Raw genomic sequence first — 23,789 nt, forward strand, 5'->3', positions numbered from 1 at the left:
CTGGCTTTTCGGTTTCCCCTCAGTGTGCACCCCTTCCTGCTGGTCCTGTTTACCAGCATAATAAACACAGGCAGCATGTGCCCAAATCTTAAGTTTACAGTGGGTATAGTGGCACATGCCCGAAATACTACCAACTCCTAGGCTGAGGTGGGAAGATTCTAAGTTCAAGGCCAGGCTCAGCAACTCAGCAAGATCCTGCCTCAAAAAAATACAAAAAGGGATGGGGATGTAGCTCAGCGAAAAGGCGCTGGGTTCAAACTCCAGTATTAAAAACAAAAAATAAAAACAAGACAAAATAATCTTTTCTTTTTATGTACAATCTGTCTCCTCGTATCAGACTGCAAACTCTACAGGTGGAGACGGGGGCCGAGTTGGTTCTCAGAGCCTGGCACCATGCCAGTCCCCAAAGATCAGCTGAAAGAATGTGTGACTTCTCACTGCCAGTAATCAGGGCATCAGAGAGTTTTACTGCTTTTCAGTCTCTATGCCGGAGAAAAGAACTATAAGCACCCTCAGGGATAGTGCTTCTCCCACTCCTGCACTGTTGCTCCAATACCACTGAAGACCCCAGGTCTAGAGTTGGATTATAAAACGTGAAGTGGGAGGAACTCACAGGAAGGTGGGAGAGAGGCCGGTACAGGCGGGCAACGGCCCTCCCCACACCCATGAAAACAGAGGTGTTGAGGATAGCAGCCTCTGATGATTCCACCAAAAACAACACTTTCACCTTCCCCGGTGGCAAGGGAAGGAAAAGGGAAGCCCACAGGTATGGGCTGTTTCTGGCGCTTGCAAGTTTCATTCCCTAGTGCACACAGCCCCTCTCTGTCCTTCTGGGCAGCCAACTTCGGGGGAGGGGGGGTGTGTGCTAAGGTCCCAGCCACTGTGGCCTATGGTACCCTGGATGTCAGAGGGCCAGCCACGGAATGAGGAGCAGGAAAAGAGACCCAGGCAGCTGTGGTCAGCTGCCCAGCTCTGGGGGAACAGGTGACTTTATAGTTTTCACACCTTTCTGGGAAGAGAGATGGGAACTGTCGTGGCTGGCTGCCTGGAAAATTCCCAGGGCCCCAGGACTCTGAGAACCACCCTGGCCTTTCAGATGGAGCACACCCAACTTGGGGAAAGTGAGCGGCACAGAAACAGAGGTCAGGGCAGGGCTCAGGGGCCTAAGGTACAGAGTTCGGGACACCACTGGGATCAGAGAGACCAGGCCGGCCTTCCTGCAGGCGACAGGACTGCAGTTGGCCCCGAGCCTCTGGACCCTGTGCTAAGAAAACAGGATCGCTGGGGGCTGGCCCAGGAGCCTCGGGCTTCCAGGAACAAGCCTGGAGCGAGCCAGACAAACCAGTAGACCCTCTGGGGCTTCCAGGAAAGAAGTGAAAGAACAAAGCTCCTCAGGTCTGCCACCCCTCAGGGCAGGTCCCCCTTGGGCAGAGGGAGGCCAGCAATCTCTGGGGAGAGGTGAGCTTCGGAGGACCTGGCCCTGTGGGGTGGAGGTGGGGGTGGGCTTCCTAGAAAGGCAGGAATGGGCCCAGAGATCCAGGGACCATTAGCAGGGCTGCAGTCAACTGCAGTCTAGAGGAGATAAAAGCTTACCGAAGAGCTGGGCTGGATGGCCCTTGTAATCTCAGCACTGAGGTGGCTGAGACAGGAGGATCACCAATTCCAGCCAAGTCTGAAAAGAAAAGGTTTAATCCTCACTACTACCACCACCAAAAAGAAAAAGTTTTCTGCAGGTCAAGTATCCCTTATTCAAAATGCTTTCTATCGAGTGATTCAGATTTATTTTATTTTTTAGTTTTCAGGGTTTTTGGAGGGTAGGGTTCTGAGACACATCTCATTATGTAATTCAGGTTGAACTTGAACTTGCTGTAACCCTCTTGCCTCAGCCTCCGGGTGGCTAGGATTACAGGTTTGCATCACTATGCCCAGCAAAGTGTTTCAGATTTTAGACACCCGGATTTTGGAATATTTACAAACACATAGGATTTGCATACTGGGGGTGGGGGGGGACTGAACCCAGGGCCTTCACATTGAGTTACAGACCCAGTCCCTTTTTAAATATTTCATTTTAAGACAGGGTTTCCCTAAACTTCCTAGGGTGGGCTCCAACTTGTGATGTGACTCTTCTGCCTCAGCCTCCAAGAGATCTGGAATCACAGGAGTGCGCCACCACACCTAGAGCCAAAATGCATTTGTCTCATATCTACCTTATAGTCTGAAGGTAATTGGGGACAATATTTTTAATAATTTTGTACATGAAACAAAGTTTTGTAGTGTGGAACTGGCACTCCAGACTTTGGAATGGACTGGAAATCACTCTTGGATTTTCAGATCAGGGGTGCCAAACCTATATACAACTTGCTACATGACCTCTGAACATTTAAGTAATTTTATACTCCCATTACCTGTGTGTTTGCTTCAGGGAGTTCTCATCAGGGGTGAATATCAAAATACTTCAACTCTGCCAATGTGCTAAGTTAAAAATTACTTATTCTTAGCATTGTTATTTTGTTTGTTTTTTGAGTCAGGGACTCGCTATGTGGCTCAGGGTGGCTTGAAACTTGCCTCAGCCTCCTGCCTCAGCCTCCCTAGTGCTGGGATTACAGGTGTGCGCTACCTCACCAGGCTCCTCTGTAAATTTCTGGTAGTGGAAAACAGAACCCAATCGGTCCTTTGTTCTGGGAAAGGCCAAGTGCAGGCGCAGCTGTGCCAGGCCACGCAGCGCCACCTCCTTCCCAGCCCTTCCTGCCTGGAGGTGCAGGAGGAGCTAAGGTGGGCAGAGAGCAAACTGCTCCAGGGAGGAGAGGCTGGGTTCCAGCATGCTCTGCTGACAACTCAGCCTCGCCTCTGAACGTGCCTGCTCTGTCTGCCAAACCAGGGCTGCTCGGAGCATGCTTGTACACCGCCCCTCCCTCTTGAGCTACTAGGGTTCACTGCTGCTGCCTGGCCCTGTGCTATGCAGTTTGTTTGCATTATTACATCTAATCTTCCCAACCATGTTATTATTATTATTATTATTTGGGCCACCAGGGATTGAACCCAGAGACGTCACAATAAGCTGCATCCCCAGCACTTTTTAAAATTTTTAGGCAGGATCTTGCTAAGTTGCTGAGTGGCCCAGGATGGGCTCAAACTTATAATCCTCCTGCCTCAGCCACCCACAGTACTGGCTTACAGGTATGTTAAATCATGCTCAGCTTGTGTCAATTAAAAAAAATTTTTAGGGCTGGGGATTTAGCTCAGTGGCATCGTGGCTGCCTTGCAAATGCAAGGTCCTGACTTTGATTCCTGGTACCAAAAATGAAAAAGAAAAAGAACTTTTTTTAAAGGTTGAAAGAGACGGGGATGGTGGCACACATCCAGAATCCTGGGTACTCAGGAGGCTGAAGCAGGAGGATTTCAAGTTTGAGGTTAACCTGGGCAATCTGGTGAGATCCTGTCTCAAAATAAAAAGGGATGGATGTAGCTAAGTGATGTACTGCTTGCCTAGCATGTTCCAGGCCCTGGGTTCAATCCCCAGCACCACAAAACAAAAACACATAATTATTAGTATCCACCTAAAACTTCAGATCAGAACATAATTGGAAAGTAGAGTCTTTGATGATGAAGGAAGAATCTCAAGACAAAATCAACCTGGTATCTGGGTGGACCCTAAAAAGAATGACCCAGGTCTTTATAAGAAAGGAGGAAACTAGGCCGGGGATTTAGCTCAGTGGTTCCAGCACCTGCCTCACAATCGCAAGGTCCTGAGTTTTATCCCCAGTACCAAAAAGAAAAAAACAAGAGAAAGGAGGAAACTGGTTGTCATCTCTAATTCCAGCACTTGGGAGGCTGAGGCAGAAGGATTTCCGGGGCAGGGGTAGGGGGAGGAGAGTCCAAAAAAGAAGAAGGGAGATCTGGACACCAACATGCAGAAGGGAAGGTCTTCTGTGTGCACAGAGCCAGACTGGAGCTTCATCACCCCCAAGTCAAAAGATGCCAGGCACTACCAACAGCTGGAAAAGGCAAGGATGGATTCTCCCCCAGGGCACTGGCTTCACAATTGGGAGATCCATTTCTGTTGTGGGAAGGCACCGGGCGGGGGGGACACAAATATATGTACCAGGTAAACACTGCAGTTGGAACGAAGGCCTGATCATGTTAGCTTCGGCTGTCAGGATCTGAAGACAGCCCGTGGTGACCTGGCCTCTGTGTGTGGGCCGTACCTGTAACAAGCAACATCACGCCTGGGATTGTGTTATGGTGTCTGACAAAAGGGATTTTGCAGATCTCACTTGACAATGAGATAGGGAAGGAAATGTGGGGGGCCCTCTAGGAACTGAAGGCGGTTCCTGGCTGGTGGCCAACAAAGAAAGCAGTGTTGGTCCTATAGCCACAAGGAGCTGAATTCTGCTCAGCCCAGTGCTTGGCAGAGTCCCACCCCCACCCCAAATGAGAATGCCAGGGACATTGGGATTCTAGCTTTGTGGGACCCTCTGCTGACATCACACAATGTTAGCTGTGCTAATACGTCTGCATGCTCTGCTAGATGACAGATAGGCCTTTGCTCCCTAGAGCAGTGAAAGGCTAAGTTCTGGTCACAGTTAACAGAGCCAGGAATACTGGGTCTCCATGCTCCTTCCTGTACCAGTTGACTTCCCATGAACCAAGCCCACCGACAATGTTAAATACCTGCCTACGAGGAGCAGGTGGTAGCTGAGCTGCAGTTATTTCTGACCTTGATGTCGACAGAGCATTTAGGATATCCAAGTGCACCTCTCAAGACTGAATCCCATGTGTTTTGTGTCTCAGTATGTAGTTGAGGCTGGCCTGGAACTCATGAGGATCCTCCAGAGTGCTGGGATTACAGGCGTGTGCCACCACGCCCGGCTTAACCAGAGATGCTCGCCTCTGCCTCCATATTCTAGCATGGAAAAGATTAGCTAAATCAAATAATTCTACAGTCCACACAAGTCAGTGAGTGCAGACCAGGATCACAATGACAACAGTAAAACAATTAGAAATAACCTACAACCCAACATTAAGAAAATGGCTGAGCCAGGCATGGTGGCACATGCCTGTAATACCAGCACTCTGGGAGGCTGAGCCAGAAGCAAGTCCAAGTCCAGCCTGGGGAACTTAGTCTCAAAGTAAAAAATAAAATAGGGCTGGGAATGTAAGAGTCAAAGGCCCTGGATTCAATCCCCAGTGCCAGGAGGGAAAGAAAAGAAGGAAACCTGGTGTGGTGGTGCATGCCCATCTTTCATCCCAGCACTTGGGAGGCTGAGGCAGGAGGATGGCCACAAGTTTGAGGCCACCCTGGGCTACATAGTGAGTTCAAGGCCAGCCTGAACTACATAGTGAGACCCTGTCTCAAACAACAACAAAAACTAAAAAAAACAAAGGAAGAAAAAAACAATTGTCAGGCAGACACCACAGTAATCATTGCAAGCAAGCCTGCAGATGGCTGCTAAAATTAGAGAATGAAAGCACAAGAAGAAACAGTGTCGCCAGAAACTACAAAGTGAAAAAAGGACCAACTTTTTCAGAGGGGAAAGGCAGCAGACACCAATCTATCCAAGTGACTAGGTAGACGTTACTGGAAACAGGACAGACTGGAGACAGAGGGTGCAGCTCAGTGACAGAGTACATGCTTAACACATAAGGCCCCAGGCTCAATTTCCAGCATGTACACATGCACACAAGTGTACACACACACATACACACACGGTGAATGCCTCATTATGAGGCTGTGCTCCAAAAGGGACACAACATCATCCTGGCAGTGTTCTTGCTCAAAATGCAGGCCCACAGCCTAACAAGGGGAGACAGGCACTGCCACAGATTGGAAGAGACACTAGGAGAAGCAACAGCTAAAGGCAACGTGAGATTGTGCATCAGTCTGGAGTAGGAATAGGAAAAGGACATTATCAAAGATATCTGTGACATTTAGGAAAGGCCTGCATTTATAATACTGTGCCAGTGTTGACTCCCTGCTCTTCGTAACTTGTATGACAGCATGAGGAATCTATTTTTGCAACATTTCAGCACATTTGATTAAAAAATTTAAAGCCAGGCATGGTGGTTCATGCCTGTAATCCCAGAACTTGGGAACTGAGGCAGGATTGTGAGTTGGAAGCCAGCTTCAGCTAATAGCTAGATCTTCTAAATAAATAAATTTAAATAAGAGAAAAACGATAACCCAATAAATCTGTACATTATGCATCAATCAAAAATGTTTAAAAATTAAAGGAGCTGGGCATGGTGACAAATGCTTGTAAACCCATCACTCTGGGAGTCTGAAGCAAGAGAATGCCAAGTTCCCCCAGCCTAGGCAACTCAGTGAGACCCTTGTCTCAAAATAAGAAATGAAATAGGGCTAGAGCTAGAGCTTGGCATGAAGGCCCTGGTGGGTTCAAACCTTAGTGCTACCAAAAATAATAATTAGTTATTAAAATAAAGGAAATGGCTGAGTAAATTATGACATACTCATAAGATGAAGTATAAAAATACCAAATAACTGTTTGTGAGGGTCTGTGGAATATTTAAGTTTCTGAAAGACCTTTAAGGGCTGTAGGTTTTCTTGGTTTTTTTGTTTTTGTTTTTGTTTTTTTGAGGCAGGAGCTCACTACATAGTTCAGGCTGGCCTTGAACTCACTATGTAGTCCACACTGGCCTTGAACTTGTACCAATCCTCCTCCTGCCTCAGCCTCCCAAGTGCTAGGATTACAGGCATGTACCACACTCAGCTAGAATATGCTATCTATGTTAACATGCAATGGCCTTGTTTTTATTGCTTTACATGAATTAATAAGTCACTAGGGCCAGGGATTTAGCTCAGTGGTTCCGCCACCTGTCTCGCAAGGGCAAGGTCCTGAGTTCAATCCCTGGTACCAAAAAAAAAAAACAACAAGTCACTATTTTTTGTTTGTTTTTGAGACAGGGTCTTACTGTGTAGCTCCGGCTGGCCTTAAACTATGTAGCCCAGGCTGGCCTCAAACTCAGCCTCTCAAGTGCTGGGATTACAGGCAGGCACCACCATGCCCAGCCCAGTCACTATTTTTTAATTTCTCAGTTTGATTTTTTTAACACAGTAAATACCAACAGATATAGCCATATAAACAAAAAGACAGTACTATAGGGTCCTCCTATCAAAAAGCATTAAGAAGGGCTGGGGATTTAGCTCAGTGGTTCCAGTGCCTGCCTCACAAGCTCAAGGTCCTGAGTTTGATCCCTGGTACCAAAAAACCCCCCAAAATTTACCAAACAAAAAGCATGAGAATGACTAATCTAGAAAGACTTGTTACAAATGAAAAAATAACAAAGAACCACAATTAAATTAGGCATGTGTAGATTCTAAATGTGATCTGCAAATGTCTTAAATTCTCTTTTTAAATGAAAGCCAATTAAATTAATGTATTTAACCCTTTACCCAGCAATCTCACTTCACAGAATTTATTCTAGCAAGGAATGGTACAGCATGTAATCCCACCACTTGGGAGGCTGAGGCAGGATTGCCAGGAGTTCAAGGCCAGCCTGAATTATAGAACAAAAAAAGAATGTATTCTATAGTCACACTTATATATGTAGAAAATACCACTTGTTCAAGTTATTCATTGCAGCACTGTATATAACAGAACAATAATGAAAACAACCCACGGTGGCATAAAAGCAGGTCAACAAAATGACAGTACTTCCATTATATGAAGTACTATGCAGCCCTAATGAAGGGTAAAAGTGTTCCATATGCCCACAAGGAAAGGTCTAATATAGGTACTAGAGGGAAAAGGCACAGTGATAAACAATGTCTAAAATGCTACTTTGGAGCATTTATAAAAGGAGGGGCTGAGTGCTAGGAGGCTGAGACAGAAGGATCACCATGAATTTGTGGTCAGCCTGGGCTACACAGTGAGATAAGGCCAGCATTAACTACATAGTGAGACCCTGCCTCAAAAAAAAAAAAAAAAAAAAAGGAAAAAGGGGGCCAGTTCTGATTTTTGAACTATGTAAACACAGAGTCTAGTGAAAAAGTTTAACAAAATAAAGAAAACTGGGCATCACAGGTGATAAGGATAGGTGTGATTTTTATATACAATTTAAAAGTCTAATTAGAGGACCTGGGGACTCAGAAAAGGCTTTGGCCCTAAACCAAAAGACCTGGTAAAGGGGCTGGGGATCTAGCTCACTGGCACAGCACTGGCCTAGCATGGCCAGCAGTGCAAAAAAGTTCTGGTGAATAAAAATGTACCTTTTAGGGCCGGGGATTTAGCTCAGTAGTTCTGCCACCTGCCTCGAAAGCGAAAGGTCGCAAGTTTTATCCCTGGTACCAAAAAAAAAATGTACCTTTTAAAGATAAATCACTTAAAATGATTTTTCTTTTAATTCCCAACTTTTGATGGATTTTTAAAAAAATTTTTATTAACTACTGATACTGAGAACCTTCAGGCCTCCACAATAATAAACTCTGGGCTGTCACCTCCCTCTGCCCAACTCTGGCTCTCTTGAGGCCTTCTCCTCATCCTGCTGCTGTTGCTGCTGTAGGTTCGGAGGCTGAGAACAGTGAGATCTCAGTTGCCAAGGCGGGGACTTGAGTTTAACAGGGCAATGCAGGCAGGGCTCCCTGGGCTCCTTGGCTCCCCAGCCTGTCACCTGTTGGAGGGCCTAGCAGGGGGCTCCTCCTCATCTTGCCTGGGCCCAACCAGGGCCCCTCAGGGGCTGCCAGCCACTGGGGCTGCCCTGCAGCCTCCATCCCAGCGGGCATGAGGCCCTGGCTGGCAGCAGTCCCCAGCTAGCAGACTCTGGACTCCTTATCTCCTGGCATCCACCCCCAGGTCAGAGAGGGTCACCTGTAGACATCCAGGAGTGGGAGGACTCTCTCCACTCACTCTGCACCCTCCCCTCCACTATCTCTGGGGAGTCTGCAACAGAGAAAGGAGAAAGAGGTCCTCCCAGAAGAAACCCTCATGGCAGAGGCTAAGACCATGTGCCCCCAGAGACAAGCGATTTCAGTGTTCCGGGACCACGGGCAATCTCATCACTGAGGAATAAACAGAACCCTTCCTTGGTCTTCCCCATCAAATTACTCTGTACAGGAGAGGGCAGTCCCAATCCCCAGCACATACAGTCTACTCACAGCACCACTGCTTGGATCCCAGGGCTCTGTCAATGCTGAAACTCTCCTGGACTGGAGAGGGGTGTGGGCAGGTAAGGAAAGAGGTGGGAGGGTTTGAAAACAGGACCAGTCCTGTGATTGACATATACTGTTCGTACACTCGTACGCACACTCGGGCATATCATAGGCACTGTGAGTCTTTCTTAGACATCATTAGCTGGGAAATGGATTATTTCTTCCCTGAAGAACTCAACGTAGTTTACAGAACTAAAAAGGAAGAACACCTCTTTTCCCTAAGATTGGCCAATGAGTGGCCTATTCCAAAGGTTGAGAAACTGCATCCATAATACTGAGGAGGAAAGGAATCCACCCTGTGTTTGGGCTCACATCATCCCTACAACCCAACCGGCCGCATCAGCTTCTGGGACCCCTAAATTACCACTCCATTCCACACAAATGGTGATGACCAGGCCTCGACCACACAGGGCGCTAACAGACCCGCAGAGGTGAAGCAGCTTCTCACTGCTGGAGCGCACGTGATGGAGCCACATTTAAACACAGGACCATCTGGCACAAAAGCCCTGAAACCTCCCAAACCCCGCCCACCAAGTGAAGTAGAGTGCTCTCCTCTGAACCTAGATTTACCCAGCAAAGAGACTTCTCTTGTGCTGCTTGCTACTTTACTCTTCATCTGTTCTTTCTGCCCAAGATCTGCACAGGAAGGGCAGGAGCCAGGCCTTCTGCCCGCATCCAGCACAGGGGTCCCCCGAGCACAGACCAGCCACTGTGCATTGGAGTTGGCTCTTCTCCCTGGGACAATGCTGGGTTTGGATTTGAGCTCAGTCACAGAGCTCTTGTACCTCAAGGAGCCCACAATTCTCACTTCTCCTGCCTAAAGGCCAAGCCCAGCTGGATATAATGGTACACACCTCCCAGCACTCTGGGAGCCTGAAGCTAGAGGATCATAAATTCGAGCTCAGACTAGCAATTTAGCAAGTCGCTGTTGGAAGGAAGGAAGAAAGGAAAGGAAAGGAAAGCCAGCCAGGGGATATAGCTCAGTACAAAGGCCCTGGGTTCAATCCTTGGTACTGCCAAAAAACAAAAACAAACAACAAAAAACCCCAAAGTCAATAATGTGGCCACTCCCACCCCTTGGGTTACTGGGTTTCTCAGCTAACACCTGGCTCATCTCCCCCAGAGGTGAGGGGAGTAACAAAGGCCAGATTAAGCAGGAAGCGGCCTTCCTGCATGGTGCTTCCGGAAGAAGAAACAATATGCACGGTCTCCTAGTCCACTGTGGCCCTAGTCACACCTGCAAAGCAGGTGCAGGTAGGGGACCACTGATCTATCTTCTGACTACTGCACAGGTGATGAGAAACTCACCTGGGCCTCCAACAGGAAGGAGAATATGCGGCTTTTATGTCTAGCTGCTAAAAGTTGTGATTCTGGATATTCCTTCTCTTGTTCCATCAAGGAGGTGAGACCCTCCTGAGTTTCTAGTTTTAGGAGGTAGTCATTACAGAAGTATTCAGACTGTGCGCAAGAGAACCATCTGACCTTAGTACCGTTCCAAGCTCTCTCCAAGGTCGCAGAGGAATTTCGGAGCACAGCCAGAAGCCAGGGTAGCCACCCCCAGGTCGGTCCCCACCACCTGATGGCATCACCACCCCCCAGCAGGCTCCACCTACCCCAATGGGGGGTGGGGTACTTAGGAAGAGAGGACTATAGTCACAAATCCAAACCCAGGCTGCAAGGAAGAAAGATCCTGCCCTGCCATTTAGGTCATGGGAGAGCACTCAGCCCTTCACCAAATCACACTCAGAGTCCTCTTGGACACGCAAGCCATTTAACCATTTGGAGAACCTAGGCCCAGGCAGACGCCAGATCCTTAAAACTGAACCCTGGCTTAACCAGCCCTCCCGATCGCAAGGTGAAAATGTTTGGATGCCATTCTGTCCCTGTAACCCTGAAACACCAAGAGGGGCAGACTGAACCTTGACCACTCAACTTGGTCAGGACTAACCAAAAACAGCCAAAGAGCCATCCTCGCGGTTCGCCAGGTGAGTTTAGCTCCGTCCTCCTCTGCTGTTCCCGGCTCCAGCTCCCGCCCGGCTGCAAGATCTGGGCCACTGATCTTCAGCCGAGGGGTGGCCTGGCGCGGGTGAGGGTATACAGTTCCTGGAAAGCAAAGCCCAGACACCACAGCCCCAACCGAGCGGCCAGGCAGCACATCAGATTTACCCATCCGCTCTCTGCTTTTCTGCGCCCCCCGCCCCAGGAAGCCCATCTCAGCCTTAGCGAAGCTACTGACGTCCTGGGTGCCCTTCTCCGGCTCGCACATCCCGCGCTCTCCAGCCGAAGGGACAGCACTGTGAGCTCGCTCCCCTCTCCATCGTGGAACCCGCTGCCGGTCCCCCTCCCCGCGCGTCGCGCCCATCCCGCACGTCCGCTCCCCGCACTCACCTGCATCTGGCAGCCGGAGCCGGGCCCGCGCAGCCTCACCCACCAGGCCAGGGCGGCTCGGTCCGTGCGTCCGCACACACTACTGCGCCCCCCCCCGCCCCCCGCTGCGTCCGGCCCCCGCCGCCGCGCGCATGCCCAATATATATACCGGGCGCGTCAGCGCAGGGCCCGCCCCCGCCCCGCCCCGCCCCGAGCGCCTCCGGGCCTGCCACGTGGGGCGGCCGGCGAGCAGCGGTGGGGATCTCGCCAGCAGGCCTGCGCGTCGCGGGCCCAATCTTAAGACGCTCGGCTTCAGCCAGTGGCCCTCGCCTTCCATCCCAGAGTCTCCGAGGCCGGGCAGTCTCCTCCCTCCCCAGATACCTCCCATTACACCTTCTCCCCTACGAGGGAAGCGCTCACCTCCTCCATCCCCACTCTATTGGAGGAGGCGCACCCCGCTTGATACGTGTGTTCACTTTTAAACGTTTCCTTCCCCGTCTCTGAAATGTACTGAAGGAGGGGCAGCTGCAGAGACTGTTTCTTCTGCATACTTCCACCAGCCAAAACCACAATGTCCTGTTCCAGTTCCAAATAAACCATATTATATTCACTTTTCAAATTAGACTTCACTCCACTTCGCCCAGACTCCTAAGGAGTCTTCTCTGTTAACCCACGCGCTGCTAGCTTGAGGAAAGTCCTAAGAGTCTCTTCCGATGTGGGATGGGCCTATTGAGATGGGTATCAGGCCTCGGAAATGCAAATTTCTTGAGAAAATAAACTACCCATCGGATCCTCATTGTTGGGTCCTGCTGGACATTAGGATTATTTCCTCTGGGGCTAAGCCAGCTACCACCTGGGACTGGGAGACCCAGGGGAAGGGTTTCCTAGCAGAACTGCGGCCAGTTAGTACCGAAGCTGTTACCTTGCCCAGCTGATACCGGGAGTCGCTGAATTTGTGCGGAGAAGAAAGACAACATCCCACTCTGAGCGGGTCTCAGGTAGAGAGCACCCTTGAAGGCGGCGCTAAAATGGAAAGGAAAGCAGATTGTCCCCGGAGCAGGTGGTAGGAAGGACCCGGTGCTCAGTAGCCACTGTCCTCCCAGGGCTGGGAGAGAGGGGGAGAAAGCATTGAGGTGGGGCCAGAACCTTCTGGTCACTCTGGAACAGACTAGCTGGGACTGGGTTATTCTAAAATTCAGTTATCCTCACCCTGTCATTACAGTGCTCCAGCGGGTCTGGGGGGAGCCAGGATATTCCTCTCATTTATTTTCCAAGTAATTTCAAGGTAATGGTATCTCTTGCAGAATTTCCCCAGAGCCCCTTCATCTCTGTAATAATCCTTTCTATTTACCTTTCTTGGTTCAGCTCACAGTGTTTTGCAGACATTATGTCATCCACGTGGGACTCTAATCCGAAGTCGGAAAAGGTCAGTCCCTATCAGGACTTTCCGAGGGTACTGGAAAAGAAATGAGAAGCCCACCCAGGTTTAAAGTCAAACAAAATGCTGCAAACACACACAGCTCAGAATAGGATGAAGCGCACATCCCAGAGGAGTGTTAGTCTCTCCCTGAAACCCTGGTCCCCAGCAGTCCCCTGGCTCTTCTAGGCAACCTGTCACTACTACACCTGGCTTCTGTCAAAGACCTTGCTCAAAGTACAGATGAGGCGGGAAGGCTGAGACACCCCACCACCGGGCCTATCATACAGTCTCTCGTTTGCACCCAGAGTAAATGTGGAGCTGCCAAAGTCCACATGGGCACCCAAAGCTGATAAGCTGTCGGTAATTCGTGAGAAGCTGCGGGAATACAATTAATTATTAACACAGCTCAGATCAAAAGTGCTGTAAGTCTCCAAGTCCATCCTCACACAAAATTCTTTAGGAGGACCCTGGCTAAATCCTCTCGTCATTGATAGTGCTGTTCCTCATGCTTAGTGCCAGTTTGGGGCCCCAAATCTCTCATCCTTCCCTTAACATGCCCTTCTCCCCACTCCTCTCCTTATCCCATTTCTACCCGTCAAAATTCCAACTCTCCAGTCACCTTCCCCTCAGCAAGCTTCTCGATTGTTCTACAGTCTCTTTAAAATGATCTACCCTTTCAAGCTGTTTTGACTGTAATCTACATTTTAAAAATGTGTGTGTGTGTGTGTGTGTGTGTGTGTGTGTGTGTGTGTGTACTGGGGATTGAATCCAGGGCCTTCATATTACCCCTTTTTTGAGACAGGGTCTCACTAAGTTGACCAGGCTGAGTTTGAACTTGCAGTCCTCCTGCATCAGCCTCCCAGAGTGCTGGAATAACAAGCATACACCACCATGTCTGGCTCCCATTAAAAAACTATTATATGCTATGCATCATAATCCCAGCACTCTGGAAGCTGAGGCAGGAAGATTGCTGAGTGTTCGAGGTTAGCCTGGGCTATATAATGAGTTCAAGGCCAGCAGAACTACGTAGTGAGACCCTGTCCCCTCAAAACAAAGAAAATAATAATAGTAGTAGATCATTACTACAATACCAGTAAAAAATACTATAGTAAGCAAAACATTTCATAAAATGGGAGCTGGGAGCATAGCCCAGTGGTACAGTACTTGTTTAGAATGTGAGGGGCCCTGGTTTGATCCCCAGCACCTCAAAAAAAAGCCCTAATGTCAGTATACACAATTATACAATGCAATGATTGTTTATAATTCCATTTTTGAAAAGTAATGACAAATGACAAACACTACATTGATTTGAATATGGTGTATAGCACATAAATTTTTTTCCTTCAAAATATTTCATTGCTGTCTCTGACCCTATTAGATCTTAATCTCTCTTGATTACAAGAGGTTTCCAAATGCAGCTGTATCCCCAAAGGTAACGTCTTGCATATAACCAATTCTCAGTAAATATGTGTTGGATGAATGGACAGGCTCACTACCAGTTTGACATTGGGCAATATGTAAGGGAACTGAGCACAAAAATCTGACATTTCCTTTGCTGCTATTTCCCTTCTGACCAGAGACCACACCTACCTCTGCCAAAAGGAGAGAACAGGCTTTCAAAAGAAACCAGAACACACACACACACACACACACACACACACACACACACACACACACGCCCCCCTGCCTAATTGACAAGCTCAGCTCAAGGTCAAGGTGGGCTTCTCCAAAAGACCACAGCTTTTCTACACCCTGTTAGGAGAATTTTTCGGGCTAGCATAACAAATTTAAGAGAATCAAAGGGAATGTGAAGGTCCTCTTCAACCCCAAATCAGATCCTAGGGCTTGTATGCCAGCACACTACACTGTCAGCTGGAGTGTTAGAACATCATGAGAAGCCTCTGTGTGAATCGGTTCTGCTACCCTCTCATGGGTATGCAGAAAAAAAGACAACTGAGGGAAATAACTCTTTGCTGGCAATGGTTCACAGTGTACCCTATCAATCCTCACCCCCCCCTTGCCATTATAGTAATTTGAGCCTTTTTTTCTGAACAAGTATGGCTAAAAGTATACTCGTTTTGTTAATCTTTTCAAAGAAATAATTTAAAAATTTTTCTTTTTCATTAATAGTTCTTTTCTGTTGTTTTGTTTCGTTTGTTGTCACAGGTGCTCATTATGTAGTTCAGGATGGCCTTGAACTCATTATGTAGCCCAAGCTGGTGTTAGATTTGTGATCCTCCTTCCTCTGCCTCCCAAATGCTGGGATTACTGGTATGTGCCACTGTGCCTGGTTCCATAAATGGAAAGTTCTTTAGTTTCTGCTTTGATCTTTATTTTTTGCTTGTTTCTGAGACAAGTTCTCACTATGTAGTCCAAGTTGGCCTTGAACACACTAGGTATCCCTAACTTGTTTATTTATTATTATTATTATTTTTGGTACCAGGGATCGAACTCTGGACCTTGCTCTCGAAAGGCAGGCGGCGGAACCACTGAGCTAAATCCCTGGCCCCCTAACTTGTAATTATCCCGCCTCAGCCTCCCAGAGTGCTGGGATTGTAGGCATGCACCACCATGCCTGGCTAAATAATATTATTTTTAAAATAAACATCAGAGATAGGTATGGTGGTGCATGCTTATAATCCCAGCACTAGGGGAAGCTAAGGCAGGATAGTGAGTTTGAGCCCAGCCTGAGCAATTTAGGAAGATCTTATCTGAAAATAAAAAGGGGAGGGGTGCCGCCTGCCTCGAAAGTGCAAGGTCCGAGCTTGATCCCCGGTACCAAAAAAAATGGGGGGAGGGTAGGAATGTAGCTCAGTGTGAAGGCTTTGGGTTCAATCCCTAGTACTGAATAAAATTTAAAAAATAATTTTTGTCCTCACTTTTGAATAAATGCTTGGCTGGGAACACAATTCCAAATTGACAGTTGCTCTCCCCCCCCCCTTTTAAAGACAGGGTCAGGCTGGCCTCAACCCACAATGTAGCCCAGGCTGGCCTCGAACTCACAGCAATCCTCCTACCTCAGTCTCCCAAGTGCTGGGATTACAGGCATGTACCATCATGCCTGGCTACAGTTTCATTTTTAGGTTATTATTCCTTTTGTCTTAAAACATCTATTATGTTTCATGAATAGTTGACTGCCTTCTTTTTTAAGCCATCTTTTTCTCGTTTTAAGATACTGTCTTTCATTCTCTTATACATCAGTACAGTACGTCTAATAGTGGAATTGTTTTTCTCTTCAATGAGTTTCTCCAGTTAGATGATTCATATGACTTTAATTCTAGAAGATGCTAACTGTATATCTGCCATATTGTCACCCATTCTATTTTAATCTATAGAACTTTTCAACAAATGTCGAGCCCTCACACCCTCTTTCATCTCCTCTCTTCCACTCTCTCCCATAGGTCCTGTTTTTACCTCTGCGCTGCGATTCAATTGGCTGCCTTGGTTTCTGCTGGCCTCAGGTGCTTTCACCCATCTAGGTCAATCCTGTGCTATTTTTTCAGCTTGAGCTTTTGGGACACCACCATGCAAATTCAGACTACATACACCTGTTTGTGGGCCCTGGCTTGGGGATTTCTCATCATTTTCCTTTTATCTATGTCTATCCATATCCCTGTTCAAACATCAAGTTTCCTTTAGGTATAACCCCAGCACTCTGGAGGGATGGTTTGAGTTCAAGACCAGCCTGGGCTACATAGCAAGACCTGTCTCAAACAAAACAAGACAACTGGCAAGCATCCCTGCTGCTAACCCAGGACAGCTGGCAGAAATTTCTAGTCCCTTTCCAGGTTCCAGCTTTCTTCATCCAGGAGACTTAACTCCAGCCATGCCATACCTCACAGGGTCTGAGGCCACATCTCCTGTCCTTACCTGGAATGAAAGACCTCACTGCCCCTGCACCTGCATTTTGTCCCTAAACCTCAGAGCTGAGTTGGTAGCATTACCTCTGTGGCTCCCCTTTCTTTCTTGTACCTGGATATTGTCCTTCCTACTTCCTTCCCTGCTCCTTCTTTTTTTATCTCTCCTTCCTTTCCCCCAAGTTTAGTTACACAGGAATGAGTATTCTACTTTGGCATAAACTGGATATAGTCTTGTGCACCTGCAATCCCAGCTACTCAGAAGGCTGAGCCAGGAGGATCACTTGAGCCCAGGAGTTCAAAACCAGCCTGAACAATAAATTGAGACCCTGTCTTAAAAACAAACAAAAACCCCCAAAACCTATTATGACCAGAATTTTTCAGAATGGTCAGATCAGTCTGCCATGCTGCCAAGAGTCTTATTTAAAAAAAAAACTCTTTTAAAGAGTTTTAGGTTCCCCGCAAAACTAAGACTGTAGAGAATCACCATGGTGGTGAACCTATGACACGTGTTGTTTTTCTTTTAAGAAAATGGATGTTGATGTATGAGTTGTTTTTTATAAACTAAAACCTCAGTATTCAGGTTTAATTGCAGTGTTGGCACTTTGCGGTTAAGCGGGTTTTAGTCTCTAAAAGGTTTGCTATCACTGGTATAGAAGTTTCTCATATACCCCTGGCCTTCCCCACTATTTTCATCCCCCACCAGAGTGGTCTATCTGTGACGACTGATGAAGCTCAATGGACAGACACATTATTATCCATAGTTTATATATGGGGTCACTCCTGGTATTGAACATTCTGTGGGTTTTGATAGTCATGACATGTATCCACTATTACAGCATTATAGTCAATAGTTTCACTGCCCTAAAAATCCTCCGTGATCTACCTGTTCAGCCCCATCTCCCCAGCCTTTGGTCCTGTCTCCACAGTTTTGCCTTTTCCAAAATGTCTTACGTTGGAATCATAAATTATGCAGTCTTTTCAGATTGGTTTACTCAGTAATTTGCATTTCAAGTTCCTCCGAGTCTTTTCATGACTTCATACCTCATTTCTTTTTAGCACTGAATAAGATCTCACTGAATGGATGCCTGATAGGTTATTTATCCACTCAGCTACTGAAACACATCTTACTCCTTCTAAATTTTGCAATTCTGAGTAAAGCTGTGCTCAGGTTTTTGTGTAGATGTTGTTTTCACTTTCTTTGGGTAAAGGCCAAGGAGTGTGACTGCTGAATCATATGGTAACATTGTTAGGTTGGTTTTCTTGGTGCTGAGGATTGAACCTAGTGCTTCACACATGCTAAACATATACTCTACCACTGAGTTATACCTTCAAACACGGTTCATGTTTTATAAGCCACCAAACTGTATTCCAAAATGGCTGTACCATTTTACGTTCCCACAAGCAATAAGTAATAGTTCTTTTGTTCCACACCCTCAATACTATTTGGCGTTTTGGTGTTTGGCCTTTGCCAAAAGTAACAGGCATGCAGTGGAATCTCAGTTTTCACTTGTGTTTCCCCCAGGACACACAATGTTGAGCAGCTTTTCATATACTATCCATTTGCTATCTATATACCTTCTTTGTAATGTGTCTGTTCAGGTTTGTTATCCATTTTTTAGTTAAGTTGTTAGTTTTCTTATTAAGTTTGTGTTTTTATGTTGTTGTTGTTGTTTGTACTGTGGATTGAACCCAGGGTCTTGTGGATGCTAAGTATGTGCTTTAACACTGAGCTACACTCCCAGCCTCTTACTGTCTTAAAGAGTTCTTTGTGTATTTTGGATAATAGTACTTTATCAGATATGTGTTTTGCAAGTATGTCCTCCAAATCTGTGGTTTGTCTTCTCATTCTCTTGATTTTCCTTATTTTTTGAAAAGAAAAAGAAAATCCAGACAGGAAAAGTTACTTAGAAACTCAGCTAAAGCTAAATATAGAGTTAAAAAAGAAAACAGGCTCTTCTCCAATAATCCCACACCTCAGAGAATTTAATTTCAGGCCCCAAAACTTTTAAGGTTTTCAATATAAAGAGCTAGACATTTCTAAAATTCCTTCCTTTTGCACATCATTTAACAAAATGCTGCTCAAGTAAAAAAGGGCTGTGTAACATACTGTATAAAGCTTAGGTACTTTCTAGAATGAGTTCAAAAAGCACTGTATCTTTTTTTTTTTTTTTTTGGGTACTGGGGATCAAACTCAGGTCCTTGCGCTTACGCAGCAGGTGGCGAAACCACTGTGCTAAATCCCCGGCCCAAGCACTGCATCATTTAAAAACAGAATCTCTAAATAAAGTGGGAAAAATATGGTGTTTTAAAGGTGGGGGGTTGAAGTGAGCAGCCCAGGATCTTTGGGACAATGTCTCTAGGGGTCCCAGACCCCTAGTGGAGAGCATATGTAAAGAGGGACAAGTATTAAAACAAAGGGTGGAGGAGACCACCCTTGGAAGCGGGCTCTCAAATTCTCTCTTGAGCTAACAAAAACTGATGGGAAAAGACATCTAAATCAAGAGAAACACTAATACACACACAAAATGAGTGCCTCATTTGTCCAAAAGTGAGATTGCTAGTTATCTTTTCCAGTAAATTTTCCCACCCAGCTAAGGGTGAAAATACCTAGTTACTAACACTCATGCTATACCTTGTATGCAGAATAATAAATGAATAATTCTGTGTGCAGCTACTTGAAGGCAAAAAGTTTTCATATAATACATAAATGACACTATTTCAAACACAATTCACATTTATATAAATCTGTTTTATTTTCCACCCATGAGCCAATCATTCGTATTAAAACTGAAAAAGGAAGAATGCCAGGAATAAAAAGTGAAGATATGTTGGTATTATATTCAAGTATTTGTTCTCATTATCTAAGAGAAGAATATTAGGAAATCCAACTTCAAAAGAGAAATTCAAAATGCTTCCAAAGAAAACTGGGAAACTGATTTATCTTTTCAGCCAGAGACCAATGGTTCAATCTGCCTGATTCTGTGGCTTTTACATTCCAGGTTTAGCACCACCCTATGTCAGGGGCTCCAAATAAAACCAGAAGTGCACTTGAGAACCATCAGTGCTCATCCCTTCCCAGTCTGTGGTGATGTCACAAACTAAAAGCTCTCCTGGTCTCTTTCTGTTTTCTGCTGGCAGTGCTGGGGACTGACTGTCATGCTAGGTAAGTGCTCTTCCACTGAGCTGCACACCCAGCCCTGCTGTTTCTTTTAAGGTGCTTGAAGGTGAAGTAGAATCTCATGCACTGTTGTATAAAATTGGTGTTTCTGCCCTGTCCTCTCCTTTCCATCACACCAATAAATAAATAAATGACTGCAGTAGTTAGGCAAATACAAATTCAAAAGGATAAAACTGTGTTTTAAAATCTAATAAAGCAAGATATGATAGAACTGAGCTGAAAGGACAGGATGATTTTTAAAACACACAGAAAACCACTGCATTGGCCGAACACTGAAACTCACAGGCAGGGTAACAACTTCCAAAACTGTAATGTCTAGACCTTGCTAACAGTGTCCCATTTTCCAAACCAATTTCTGGAAATCTGCCCTGGGATTCCAAAAAATTCTGAGCAAGTGAGCCCACAGCCAGAAGAGGCTCTTGTGTAAGAGAAATGAGTATTCCCATTACACACAGACACACACACAGAAATGAAGCCCAGGCACCTGGGAGGAAGGTTCAATAAAAACTCACACCCCATCCTGAACTTTCCTAGCTGAATTCTTCCCACTGTTTTGTATTTTAAAAATTGAGGGCCGGGGATTTAGCTCAGTGGTTCTGGCACCTGCCTCATAAGCGCCAAGGTCCCAAGTTCAATCCCCAGTACCAAAAAAAAAAAAAAAAAAAAGCTATTAGTGTATTTTAAAAACTGAAACTTGGGCCAGGGATTTAGCTCAGTGGTTCCACTGCCTGCCTTGCAAGCACAAGGTCCCGAGTTCAATCCTCAGTACCAAAAAAAAACAAAACTGAAACTTATCGAAGATCAGTTATAAAGAGCAAAGGTGTATGTGTGTGCATGTGGTATACTGTGGGGAGCAAGAAAGCAACACGGTATTTTGTAAAGTAACTGAAAGGTACAGAAAAAACTTCAACTGTCAGGGATTTAGCTCAGTGGTTCCACTGCCTGCCTCGCAAGCACAAGGTCCTGAGTTCAATCCCTGGTACCAAAAAAAAAAAAGAGAAAAGAAAAGACTTCAACTGAACCTTCTGAAAAGAAAGTCCACGAACAGCTGTGAGACACCCAACTCACAACATAGGAGTCATAAACACAACTCCCAGGGAAGATTATGGCAGCAAGGGCCCAACCATGCTACGTTTAGTTTTACCACATGCCTTTCACATCTGCCAGCAACAGCAATGCCTCTAAAAAAAACTGCCTCACAGGCTTCTCTTTCACCTTTCCCAGTTGCCCAAATAAAGTAATTACTTTAAGACACATGCAGTGACTTCACTAATTATCACCTCTGGTACCAGAAATGGGAACCACTTCTTAAATACCACTTCCAGGTATAATTGCTGCTTCTACAGGTTTCTACAGCTCATGTTGGCTTTGGAGGGTTATTTGTTTTTTTTTTTTTTGGTGATGGGGATTGAATGTAGGGCTCCATGGATTCTAGGTACCCTCTACCACTACGCTATACCCCCTGACCTTGGGGGGCTCCCAGGGGTTCATGGGCCTCACCACACTCTCACAGGAGGAGCCATTTGCTCTACAAAGGTATCAAGGAAATTTCCAGCTGTTACTTAACTGAACACTTTTTTTGGTACCGGGGATCCAACTCAGGACCTTGTGCTTGTGAGGCAGGCAGCAGAACCACTGAGCTAAATCCCCAGCCATTCCAGCTATTACTTAAAAGCCTGCTTCTTGGTGATACGAGCTTTAAAAGAAAAAAAGAAATCTTACTCTACGAGTAGGAGAACGGGAAAACACCAACACAAAACCCAATTCCAAGTCTGCTTGTTCCTCAAAGCTGAGGTGAGAAGTCCAATTTTGCCTTGCCAGCCTAGGTCCAGGCCACACAGTCACAGGAAGAACAGGTTCTCACACAGCTGGATGGCTGGCTCGTGATGCAAGATCTGTCCTGACAGAAAGGCAAGCTTGTGGGCATACTTGCAAGGGGCTGGGACTCGGATGGTACCAGGCCAGTTCCAGTACAGGTGGCACAGTTTGAAAGTCAACCTGCAGGCAAAGAATAAATGTGATCATTTTCACCTTATGCCTCCAAGTCAGGGTGTGATTATGCACACCAATCACTCACTGGCACACTGGAGAACCCAGGAATTCAAGGTGAAGCTTCTGGGAACCATTATTTTTACATGGAATTGTTCCTGTTCCCACTATTAGTGAGTCAGAGGACATGGGTGAATCCTCTCATTTTAGGCATTGTCCTGTTGTTCTACTAAAACAAGAAAACAATATGAAGAAAACTCCTTTTTTTGTCCACAAGAAAGGCTACAGAAGCCAAGTATGGTGGCACTCACCTGTAATCCCAGCACTCTGGGAGCCTGAGGCAGGAGTATGGTAAATTCAAGCCCAGCCTGGACAATTTGGTGATTTAGCAAGACCCTGTCTCAAAATACAAAATAAAAAAGGGCTGGGAACGCAGCTCAGTGTCAAGGCCCTAGGTTCAATCCTCAGTACTACAAGGAGAAAAAAAAGAAGAAAGAAAAGGCTGCAGAATGTAAAGTACTTCAGCAGAGTGTTCATATAACCTGAACTCAAGCAAACATGGTCTCTAATCTAGCTCTATATCATAATCATCTGCAGCCATTTTAAATTTATTTTTATTTATTTATTTTTGGGACAGAGTCTTGCCATATAGTTCATGGCCTTGAACTCACTATGTAGCCCAGGGTGGTCTCAAACTCATGGCAATCCTCCTGACTCAGATGTTGGGATTACAGGTGACCCAAGTGCGGGATTACAGGTGTGTGCCACCACATCAGGGTTTTTTTCTTTCTTGTGTTTGTTTGTTTTGTTTTGTATTGTTGTAACAGAGTCTTGCCATGGAGCAATTTTAAAAAATATGAATGCTACTGGGCACAGTAGCATGCACCTATAGTCCCAGTGACTCAATAAGAGGTTGAGGCAGGCAGATTGCTTTAGCCAGGAGTTCAAGACCAACCTGGGCAATATTTCAAGACCCTGTCTTTTAGAAATACATGTTTGAGGGGCCGGGGATTTAGCTCAGTGGTTTTGCCGCCTGCTGCACAAGCACAAGGACTCGAGTTCGATCCCTGGTACCAAAAAAAAAAAAAAAAAAAGACATACATGTTTAAAATGATAAGTAAGGGCTGAGGATATAGCTAGCTGCACAGCACCTGCCTGGCAAACACAAAGTCCTGAGTTCAATCTCTGGTACTGGAAAAAATAAATAAATAAAATAAAATGATAGGTAGAAGAGGCTAACAGCAATATCTCCCCCCACCTTTTAAATCTTGCTATGTAGCCCAGGCCAGCCTTGAACTTGCTATGTAGCCCAGGTTGGCCTCAGACTCAAGATCCTCCTGCCTCAGTATCCTAAGTACTGTGATTACAGGTAAGTGCCACCATGCCCAGCTTTTTTGTTTTGTTTGAAGATAGGATCTTGCTATGTAGTCCAGGCGAGCCTCAAATTAGTAATCTTTCTGCTTCAGCCTTTCCAGTGCTAGGATTATAGGAGTCACCATGTGCTTCAAAGCTCTTTAAGTAATTTTATTTTATTATTTTTTTTATTTTTTGGTACTGGGGATTGAACTTGGGACCTTGCACTTGCGAGACAGGTGGCAGAACCACTGAGCTAAATCCCCGGCCCATCTTTAAGTAATTTTAATGTAAAACCAGGATTACCAATCACTCTTCAAAAAGATATCATTAAAAAAAAAAAAAGACATCATTATTGGGCCGGGGATTTAGCTCAGTGGTTCTGGCACCTGCCTCACAAATGGAAGGTCCCAAATTCGATCCCCAGTACCAAAAAAAAAAAAAAAAGATATCATT

General features: G+C 45.9%; 2 protein-coding genes and 1 long non-coding RNA gene across 12 annotated transcripts in view; 1 reads left to right on the plus strand and 2 right to left on the minus strand.

Annotated features, from left to right (window-relative positions):
- Slc39a14 (solute carrier family 39 member 14) overlaps nt 1–11,691 on the minus strand; it is a 42,181-nt gene extending 30,490 nt beyond the window's left edge. For 2 of the 8 annotated variants that reach the window (XM_087216837.1, XM_087216840.1), the window contains exon 1: nt 11,555–11,691. In XM_087216837.1, the coding sequence (XP_087072963.1) occupies nt 11,555–11,560 (6 nt within the window). In that variant the 5' untranslated portion in view covers nt 11,561–11,691. The other 6 variants (XM_087216836.1, XM_021261241.2, XM_087216838.1 and 3 more) reach the window with 5 other exon arrangements.
- Nucleotides 11,016–19,947, plus strand: LOC147826894 (uncharacterized). Of its 2 annotated transcripts, none has more exons than XR_015453383.1 (3): nt 11,016–11,151; nt 12,899–12,959; nt 19,813–19,947. It is a non-coding gene; the product is annotated as an uncharacterized LOC147826894 (long non-coding RNA). The 2 variants fall into 2 exon arrangements; XR_015453384.1 differs by lacking the exon at nt 11,016–11,151 and adding an exon at nt 12,285–12,531.
- The window catches only part of Piwil2 (piwi like RNA-mediated gene silencing 2), a 70,105-nt gene continuing 65,857 nt past the window's right edge, over nt 19,542–23,789 (minus strand). For both annotated transcript variants that reach the window (XM_004848299.3, XM_021261239.2), the window contains one exon: nt 19,542–21,989. In XM_004848299.3, the coding sequence (XP_004848356.1) occupies nt 21,833–21,989 (157 nt within the window). In that variant the 3' untranslated portion in view covers nt 19,542–21,832. The remainder of the gene's footprint in view (nt 21,990–23,789) is intronic.

The sequence above is a fragment of the Heterocephalus glaber genome, unplaced genomic scaffold (assembly GCF_053883595.1).
Source record: "Heterocephalus glaber isolate CG9 unplaced genomic scaffold, H.glaber_assembly_v1.0 deba00001460, whole genome shotgun sequence".
NCBI lineage: Eukaryota > Metazoa > Chordata > Mammalia > Rodentia > Bathyergidae > Heterocephalus > Heterocephalus glaber.